The sequence below is a fragment of the Gymnodraco acuticeps genome, unplaced genomic scaffold, assembly GCF_902827175.1.
Source record: "Gymnodraco acuticeps unplaced genomic scaffold, fGymAcu1.1, whole genome shotgun sequence".
Classification (NCBI taxonomy): domain Eukaryota; kingdom Metazoa; phylum Chordata; class Actinopteri; order Perciformes; family Bathydraconidae; genus Gymnodraco; species Gymnodraco acuticeps.
The window spans coordinates 11,727-21,612 of NW_022990283.1; the positions used below are offsets into that span (position 1 = coordinate 11,727).

Consider the following 9,886-nt stretch of genomic DNA (forward strand, 5'->3'; position numbering starts at 1 on the left):
AAAAAAGCAATACAGAACTCTCGGGCATCCTAACCATTTTGAAAAAAACAAAAAGGTTCCTTTGTGAAAGGGACATCCTCTTCATCTGTTTCCTGGGCCCTAAAAAGCAGAGCAAGAATAGGAACAGTGGTGAATAAGGGGAGATAATACAGTTGGGAGCAGACTGAACAGAGGACATAGCAATATTCATGTTAAAATGTTTGCACAATAAATATTATGGCACTTTCGTTTATATTGCATTTTAATAGATCAGTTGTCATACCATACAATACAATTACAATACAAAGGAATCTATCCAAGCATGCCATCAAGCATTAAAAAGTAGCGCTAGGCTAGTTGTACAGTACAGATGAGTTAACACGGAACAGTACCAAAAAAAAAAAAGTACAGTCAACATGTCACATAATGAAATGTTAGTATATCCCAAAATTCAATGAAATATTAAATGAAATATTTATCACAAACGCCACCTCATTTCTACTAGTGCTAGCAGTTAAGTCATATCATACAGAAAAAGCCGACTAAGGATGGCTGACACGGTCAGGTTCAGCGGATAAAAACCAAAATAACAATAAAAACACATAATCAATCTAAATGCTGCTTGTTAGTTACCCAGCATCATTGATATATAAGCTGCTAGCGATTCATTACTGAAATCTTACCTTCAAAGCTGACGAAGTCGCGCTAGCTAACTAGCAGGCAATGCTAGCTAAATTGGTTGTAACAACCAAGATAAAATATAGATAATTACGCTGTGCATATACAAATGAAGACCAGTATAAGCATCATAAAGGGCCTCTGATACAATATAGACAGTTGACAATTCAAAAGAGTTCGATATTTCAGCAACTTACCTCTGGAACTAATCGAGGCGCCGTAATGTAAGTGAATGAGGTTCAACGCCCAAATGACAATATTTTGAACTATTTCGATGTCCATACCCCGGAAGTAGGCGCCGCCATTTTTTACAACGGAGGTCTATGGGAGTGTCGTAACTCTTATCTCTCTAGGGCTCTGCTCTGTGGTATCTGTGGCAAGTACTTCCGGCATATGCCACAGATGCCACAACTTGCCGAGGCATCTGCCGCTGCTCAACGGGAGTTGCCACAAGATGCCAGAGTAACGGAGCGTCCACACTACAGCTTCAAAAAAAGCTTGGAGCTGGGCGTGTCTGAAGCTTGGGGATTTTATTCGAGCAACGCGACCTACAACCAATCACATGAATCTCCCGCCCCCGACATACAAAGCAAAAACACCCGGGGATTTTATGCGAGCAATATATATAATATATTATATATATATATATAAACTCCCCAAACAGGTGAAAACCTACCAGTTTCACCCACTGTCTCTGCCACCTCCCTCCATGACTGGTTCTTCCGGTTTGTATCCCGGTAGGTGAAGAGGGTCTGGTCATACAAAACCGGGTGATTTGCTACGGCGATAATTAGTTTCTCCTCCATCTTTTTTTGAAATATAGAAATGAACGGCGGGATATCTCTCCCAGCTTAGACGCGGTTTGATTGGCTAGGGCTTGAGCTGTCAGATTTTCAGAAACGGGATTTGATTGGCTGGCGCCGGAGACGCTGGAGACGGACCGCTATGCTACCCACAATTCAGTTCGGTGAAAAGAGAGGCAACGTGACGTCACCCCATTCAAAGTGAATGGGCAGACGCGTTGGAAACCGTTTTTGAAGCTGTCGAAGCTGTAGTGTGGACGGCCCATAAGAGAAGGTTTACTGTAGCTGCCACTCGCCTTCCGTGGCAAATGCTGCTATTTAAACCCGTATTTATCGTGTAAAATGTCGCTGTTTAGGCATGACTTTATCAAACTGATCTGTACACAGGACTGATGATCTGTACACAGGGTTGGGTTGTAACCTATGGTTGTAACGGAATACATGTAACGGCGTTACGTAATCAGAATACAAAAATCAAGTACCCTAACTGTATTCAGCTCGCGTTACATTTGAAAAACAACTAATCTGATTACAGTTACTTTTGTAAACCTGAAGTGAATACATTTTGGAATACTTATTGGAATTATTGGTGGAAAAGTTTCCTCACAAAATGTATCTTAATATTCATTACTGGCAGAACTGTGTGCACAGCGCAGCAGCATGTCTGAGAACCCGCCCCCGCACACAGATGAGAGAGAGATCTCTTTTTAAATATATTGAAAGTTAGAAACGGAGAAGGTTCGATAAAACGTGCAAGATAACGTTTATGTAGCCTTTCTTTATTATCGAAATGATGACATTTCATAACGGGATAACATCAAAGTGAATGGCCTGCTACTGCTGAAGGCATGGGGCAAATATAACTGTCCTTTGCCTAATTTATAAAGTAAACCTTAGCATCTCACTAGCAGTGGCAACTGCAATCAGTTACAGCTGCCCTAAGTCTGTAGCCAAGTCTAATAACACCAGTGTACACGTTGCTGTGTCAATACAGATATGTATTTGTTAATTATTTGTCTTTACTAGTCATACACCTGGTTTATCGTAGCAAGCAGTGGAAACTCCCCTCAAGAAGCGACAATTGTCAAGGGCGTTGCAACCCTCACTCCCCAATATTTCATCATAAAAATAGCACGTTTGTTTATTTTAGCAAACCATGCTCCAAGTAAAATTGAATAGAAATGATAATGTATAATCTTTTTGAAAAATATAGATCGCACATCAGTCCTGTGTACAGATCAGTTCGATAAAGTCATGCCTAAACAGCGACATTTTACACGATAAATATGGGTTTAAATAGCAGCATTTGTCACGGAAGGCGAGTGGCAGCTACCGTAAACCTTATCTTACTCTGGCATCTTGTGGCAACTCCCGTTGAGCAGCGGCAGATGCCTCGGCAAGTTGTGGCATCAGTGGCATTAGGGCTGTAACGATACACTAATCTCACGATACGATACGATACATTCAGCTCACGATACATACGATATATATCACGATATTCAGCCAACGATACGATTCGATATAATTCGATACACTTTAAGATTTTAAAGGGACAGTGTGATTTTGGTGACATCTTGTGAGTATTCCATTAACTTGGATTGAATTAATTCAACTAAAAACTGAAAGCATCAATTATACAATATATGGCTCTGACTAGACAGAGTCTACAGCTTGCAAATGCTGGACAAAATGAATCAAAAGATGTGGTGAAAAAATTAGTTTCATTTATTGAAACAGTGCAAACTGTAGCTTACAAGCCTTTGAAACGTAAGTACATAAAGTGCAGTATCACAATGGACAATTAAAAGGTGCAGCAGGTGGCCTGTTCTGAACCGATTCTTTTACAGCATTTTTAGCTTAACACAGAATATGAGGTAGCCAATCATTCAAGTCACTAAGAACAACATTTAATGTAAAATGTACCTGCCAATAATTCAAGTCCAAAGGAGTAACATTTAAGCCAAAAACACTAAACAGAAAGGCTCCTCTCTACATAACTGCATCTACATTCTCTTCAGATTTTTGTTCAGGAATATAATCTGATCAACGTGGTCTGAGAGAAGTGCACTTCTCTGAGCAGTGACGATATCTCCGGCGGTAGAGAAGACCCTCTCCGAGGAGACAGGTACCTTTTAGCAAGGTGTGACAAGAGTGGATACTCATACTGGTGCTCCTTCCACCAGACCAGTGGATCTTCTTTCACTTCCAAGAGATCTGCCTCCTTGTAGCGGGTCATCTGCTCCTTGGCCTGGTTCTCTTGGGTATTTGTCTTGGGTTGTGCTCCACCACCGTATCGTTCACCACCAAGAAGGGCAGCCAGTGGACAAGACGGCTTTGGATTCCTGGGTGGAGGATGCTGACCTTCAAATAAATAAACAATAAAAACAAAAACACATTATTTATAGTTAATCACATTCCATAATTCCTACTCAGAGGTTCAGACAACACAGTGTGCGTCACTGGATAACAATGGGTGATACTGACCTTGACTGCTCTCTCCTTCCTTGAATAGCACACCATCATCTACAGTCTCTTCTTCGGATGCCATCCCCTCATCATCAGCGCTACCATTACATTTTCCTGTGCCCTCTTCGACCACACTCCAAAGGGACAACTAAATGAAATAGGTCAACATGAAATGAAATTCTTGAGCTTTCACTGTAATAAATATTTTAATTAGTGTATTTAAAATCTATGCCTTTAGAACTGTTAACATTATAGTATTTATGCTTTTTAAACTATTTAATATTTATGCATTTTAAACAGTTAACGTTGTAGGATTTATGCTTTTTAAACAATTTAATATTTATGCATTTTAAACAGTTAACATTGTAGGATTTGCCTTTTAAACGTTGAACAATGTATTATTTAGGCCTATGCTTACTCTCACCAGGAGATGTTACATAGGATACAAGGCCAAGGGTTAAACCTAGCAGTACCATCATTGCCTTACCTCTGATGGCATTGGCTGATCCTGAGCCTCTGCAATCAGTCCATCATAAACTTCCTGTCTTTGGTTCTCAGTCAGGAAGGGAAGACTTTTGAATCTTGGATCCATTGCTGAACATACATGGAGAGTTGCCCTGAGGTCGATGTACCTCTTCTGAAGATCCCTAGACATGGCAGCCTTCATCTCTTTTATGACTGCAGATTCACCTTCGATAGGTTTCAGTCCATCGATCAGTGTGTCCTGGAGGGGTGCGATGACTGACAGCGTGGGGGTCTTCTCCTTGGACATGTACTGTGTAGCCTTCTTCATGGGCTTCAGCGCGCTGACTACTTCTTCAGCTGTTGTCACGTCTGACTCAGTCAGTGTGCACAGATCCTTCTCGGTCTTCCTCACCTCACTCGAGAGCAGGGCTGCACAGATGGCCAGTTGTTGCTCAAGGAATCTTTCCAGCATATATTTAAAAAGAGATCTCTCTCTCATCTGTGTGCGGGGGCGGGTTCTCAGACATGCTGCTGCGCTGTGCACACAGTTCAGCATGTCGTGTTCCACCTGTAGTTAAATAAAAGTAAGAAACTTTATTTATAGATTTATTTAAATGTATTTATTAATGACAAAATAAATTAGTAATAAAAACAAAATGAACAATTGAAAAGTAACTACGAACAAACCTTGTAACCACGTCCGTCATCAGCTTGTGCTCGGGTAGTTGTAGAAGCCTCTGTTTCTCTTTCAGCATGTGGTTGGCTGTGGTGCTTCGTCTGAAGAAGTTCACAATGCGTCTCACTCTTCCCAACAGGCGTGCGACTGCTGTGATTTTGAGGGCACGTTGTGCAGCCAGATTTAGGGTGTGTGCGTAGCATTTTACGTGAAGTGTGAACGCTGCCTCCTCAGCTGCTATTGTCATATTTGACGCGTTGTCTGTGACAATTACTGGATCCTTTTCTGTGATTTCCCACTCAGCGAGGGCCTTTCTTAGATGTTCTGCCAGGTTGTGTCCGGTGTGGCTCTCGGGCATGTCCCTGGTTTGTAATACATACGTAACAAGCTCCCATTCCTCGTTAATAAAGTGGGCCGTGATGGTGACATATGCTTCAGTTGTTCGCGAGGTCCACCCGTCGCACGTCAGGGCAACTCTCTCCGCTTTGCCCAGGGAGGCTTTGACGTGTGCCTTTGTCTGAGCATACAGCCTGGGAACGCAAACCTTGGTGAGGTGTTGGCGGGTTGGAACAGGATAGCGCGGCTCCATCGCGTTCACCATGCGCCGAAAGCCTATGTTTTCCACCACGGAATAAGGTCTCAAATCCTGACAAATAAAGTAGGCAATGGACTCTGTAATCTTCTGCGACCTTGGTGAAGTAGATGGGAACTTGTGGGAACAACCGCCATCGCTGTCCAGCACGGTTTGTTTTGGGTCACGCCGCGGCCGCAGCTTCTTGAGTTCCTGAGTTAGCATTACCTTGTCCGGGTGGTGACGTTGTAGGTGGAATCGTAGGTTAGTGGTATTTCCAGAGTATTTCACGTTTGTGTGACACAGCTTGCAAACCGCCATAGTTTTATCTAAATTGTCGCTTTCCTTCTTCTTTTTAAAGCCGAAGTGCTCCCACACATCTGCTTTTAAGCACGAAGGTGCTGGGTTAATGTGTGCCGCCATTCTCCTGAACCGCTTCGCACTCACTGCGAGAAGAAGAAACCGGCGTGTGTATCTAGAAATGCTCTACAGCGACACTAGCGGCTCGGCTGGCTGATGTAATCGCTCTTCATGCAAAGCGAACGGGGGGGGGGAATGGGCAGGGAGCAGAGTGCCAGGCGGAACACGGGGGATTTGAATGGGACTTAATGTATCGATACCCGCGGCTGAAATATCGATACTTTCTCGAGAAACAAAATATCGATATATATCGCAGTATCGATTAAATTGCACAGCCCTAAGTGGCATATGCCGGAAGTACTTGCCACAGATACCACAGAGTAGTGGCATCTGTGGCATATGCCGGAAGTACTTGCCACAGATGCCACGGAGTAGTAGCCTCTGTGGCAGATGCCGGAAGTACTTGCCACTGCCTGCAGATGCCACGAAATGAGCCAGGCCCTACTGTAATTTTGAGAGACAGCAAGCGCATTTCGTGGCATCTGCAGGCAGTGGCAAGATACTGATACTGAAGGTCTCGTACTGTTTCTGGATTTTTATAAGGCTTTTGATACTGTTGAACATTGCTTTTTAATGGAAACTCTAACATTTCTGGGTTTTGGTGAACATTTCTGCAACATAATTAGGATGCTCTATTCGGACATCTATAGTTCTGTATCTTTGAACCCTGGAATGAGCCCTAGGTTTAAGGTTTTACGTGGGATTCGACAGGGTTGCCCTATTTCCCCAAAATGATTTATGCTGACCACCCAAGTTTTAACAACGCTTATTATAAAGAATCACAAAATATTAGGCATTACCCTCTTTGACAAATAATTTAAAATTAGTCAATTTGCGGATGACACATCCATTTTCCTAAAGAATAAATCCATGGTAAAGGAAACTCTTAACACAATTTCAATGTTTTCAAAAGCATCAGGGTTATCTCTTAATCTTTCAAAATGTGAATTACTCCCTATCCATTCATGTGATGATTCCATTATTGACTCTATTAGAGTGGTACCTGAAGTGAAATATTTAGGAATAACATTATCTAAAAATTATATCAGGAGAGAAGATCTTAATATTTGTAACCGTATCACAGATATGAAGAAATCTCTCAGTCGTTGGTTAACTAGAGATCTTACTATTTTTGGCAGAGTTCTTCTTACTAAAGCAGAAGGTATATCTAAACTTATTTATCCATGCCACTCATGTTTTGTCTCTTCGGCCAATATTTAAAAAAACAACTCAATTATTTTCCAATTCTTGTGGAGAAATAAAACTCACTACATTAAAAAGTCACAGCTTGTTAAAGAATATGATAAAGGCGGAATTAAAGCTTTAGACTTTGAATCGATGATTGGAACAATTAAAATAAAATGGTTGAAAGCTTTTTTGTCCCAGCCAGAATCCATGTGGTTCCATATTCCAAAGGCCATATTTAAACGTCTAGGAGGGTTTGATTTTCTTTTAAAATGTGATTTTGAGGTTAATAAGATTCCGACCAAATTTTCATAAGCAGATACTTTATTATTGAAAAATGATATTTACCCACAATTTCTCTCCTCATGGATCTACTTTATGGAACAATAGAGTGATTATTATAAACAGAAAATCCTTGTTTAGGAGTGATTGGCATGAGAGGGGTATTTTGTTTGTTCGTGCTTTACTAGATTGCAATGGTAAACTGCTAGATGTTTTGGCTTTTTCAACGAAATACAATATAACGTGTACTGCTAAAGATTATAACAAAATCTGTAAAGCAATTATTGAAATGATTCATAATACTTTACTGTACTCAAATGTTGTATCAGTTTTACCTAGTTTGGAATTTATTGGCGATACTCTTAAGAATAACAAATCTATCAATGCTTCTTTGAAATCCCACATTTTTCACAATTTGAACAGAGACTTATTTCCACAAGGGACCGATTTAGACACTTTATCTGTAATGGAAAAAGCTCTATCTTATTTTATAAAATGGCCTATTTCTCCTAAAGCAAAAGAAATTCATTTTAAAATTGTTCATAAAATCTACCCGGTTTCTACTTTTTTAAATTCAAGATTTAAATTTGAAGTGGAACCATGTTCCTTTTGTAATTTATCTGATGAATCGTTGGAACATTTATTTTTCTCATGCCCTTTTTCTAAATTGTTTTGGTCGAATGTGAGAGATTGGTTGTTACTTAAATTAACAAACATTCCGGCCTTCAAAATATATCACATTTTATATTATATTGATAATTTGGATTCTCCCATATCTGATTTGGTAAATATAATTATTATTTTGGGTAAATACCATTTACATTGTAGTAAATGGAGAGGAGGCAAGCCCTCCTTTCCCTGTTTCATAAATGAGTTCAAGTCCTTTTTTATGCCCCTTAGGAAAATACAATCTTGTAACATGTCTATAACGATTTGCAATGACATTTCCAAATGGTTATTATTTTAAGTAAGCTTAATGCCTCTCAAATGTTTTTTGTGCCTTTATGCTTTTTTTCTCTCCCCTGGCTCTTATTGGATGTATTATTTGTGTCTTATTGTGAATGAATGTCTTGCACTTATGTTGATAAGTTGATGATATCCTCACCGAGATTTTGTATGTTTTAAAAATGTTCAATAAAACATTTATTTAAAAAAAACCCCCCGCAGATTCGTCGATGTATAGGCTACTGCCACAGATAAGATTCGTCAAGTTGTAATGACTGATTTGAGAGGTTGTAATAACCAAGTTGCAGTTGTAATGGAAAATATATTTTAAAAATATGTATTTTTCTGCAAGTGAACATTTCATCACTAAGTTCATCTTTTTTCTACAAGCTACAAAACTTTTTTTTTTTCTTCTGTGACTTCAAATTTGGTTCACAGTTACGTGGATATTTTATACAAGTGTAAATTTGGTTCACAGTTACGTGGATATTTTATACAAGTGTAAATGTATTTCTGCAAGTGCTCACATCAGGTTTTTACACACTCTCACATTTTGCACCATATCTACCTTCATACACTTCTAGGCAGGGTTGGGAGGGTTACTTTGTAAATGTAATTAGTTACTGAATACATGCTCTGAAAGTAATCAGAATACAGTTACAGTTACGTGTCTTAAAAAAGCAAGCAAAAATGTATTCAGATTACTTTTAGAATACTTTTTTCATAACAGATGGGTATGTTTTGGTGAACAGGAGACACGTATTTTACTGTTTTAATGGCTTAACAAGAACTCAAACACAACATCTTGGCGTCATTCTGGACAGCTCTCTCATCTGCACCCCACATAAAAAACATCACCCGGACTGCATTCTTTGTACTGTCTTAAAACCTTTCCTTGGAATATGTTATGAATTGTAAGGTGTCCTTGGGTGCTTTGAAAGGCGCCCCTAAATAGAATTAATTATCATTATTATTTTATTAAACGATGCAATAACTTTTATACAGGCATGAAAATCACTCACCTTTCGGCGAAATTCGCCGTTTTGAATCCAAAATAGGTCGTTTGTGTGATTCATGTAGATCTGCAATAAAAATATTTTTGGGGTATGGGGGGGTCAGGGACCCGGAGTAATATGCGGCCGCGAGCTGTTATGTGCCATCATGACACGCATGGTGTTCTTTTTGTATATATTATAATGCAGCGCGAGCTGTGTGCTCGAGTCTTCCTGCCTGTCGGCTCTGCTGCTCCGCGATGATGGTCTAGCTTCAGCAGCCACATTACGGGTGCGTTCGTTAATATTAACTGCGGTCCGGAGTCACTGTGGTACAGACTGGACCGCTGGTGAACAGCTGTTAGAACGGGCCGTTCAGGTGTTCAGAGCAGAGCTCCCTGTCGGAGCGCAGAGCGTGATGTAA

General features: G+C 40.1%; 1 protein-coding gene across 2 annotated transcripts; it reads right to left on the reverse strand.

Annotated features, from left to right (window-relative positions):
• Positions 1 to 3,201: 3,201 nt before the first annotated feature.
• On the reverse strand, positions 3,202 to 5,332 carry LOC117549698 (zinc finger BED domain-containing protein 1-like). 2 transcript variants are annotated; one of them, XM_034221782.1, is made up of 4 exons: positions 5,079 to 5,332; positions 4,414 to 4,959; positions 3,945 to 4,074; positions 3,202 to 3,821 (listed from the first exon to the last, which is right to left on the reverse strand). In XM_034221782.1, exons 1-4 carry the CDS (start codon positions 5,268 to 5,270, stop codon positions 3,487 to 3,489), a joined length of 1,203 nt encoding a protein of 400 aa, XP_034077673.1. In that variant the 5' UTR covers positions 5,271 to 5,332; the 3' UTR covers positions 3,202 to 3,486. The 2 variants fall into 2 exon arrangements, with proteins under 2 accessions (XP_034077673.1, XP_034077674.1); XM_034221783.1 differs by having other exon boundaries at positions 3,679 to 3,816.
• Positions 5,333 to 9,886: the final 4,554 nt, after the last annotated feature.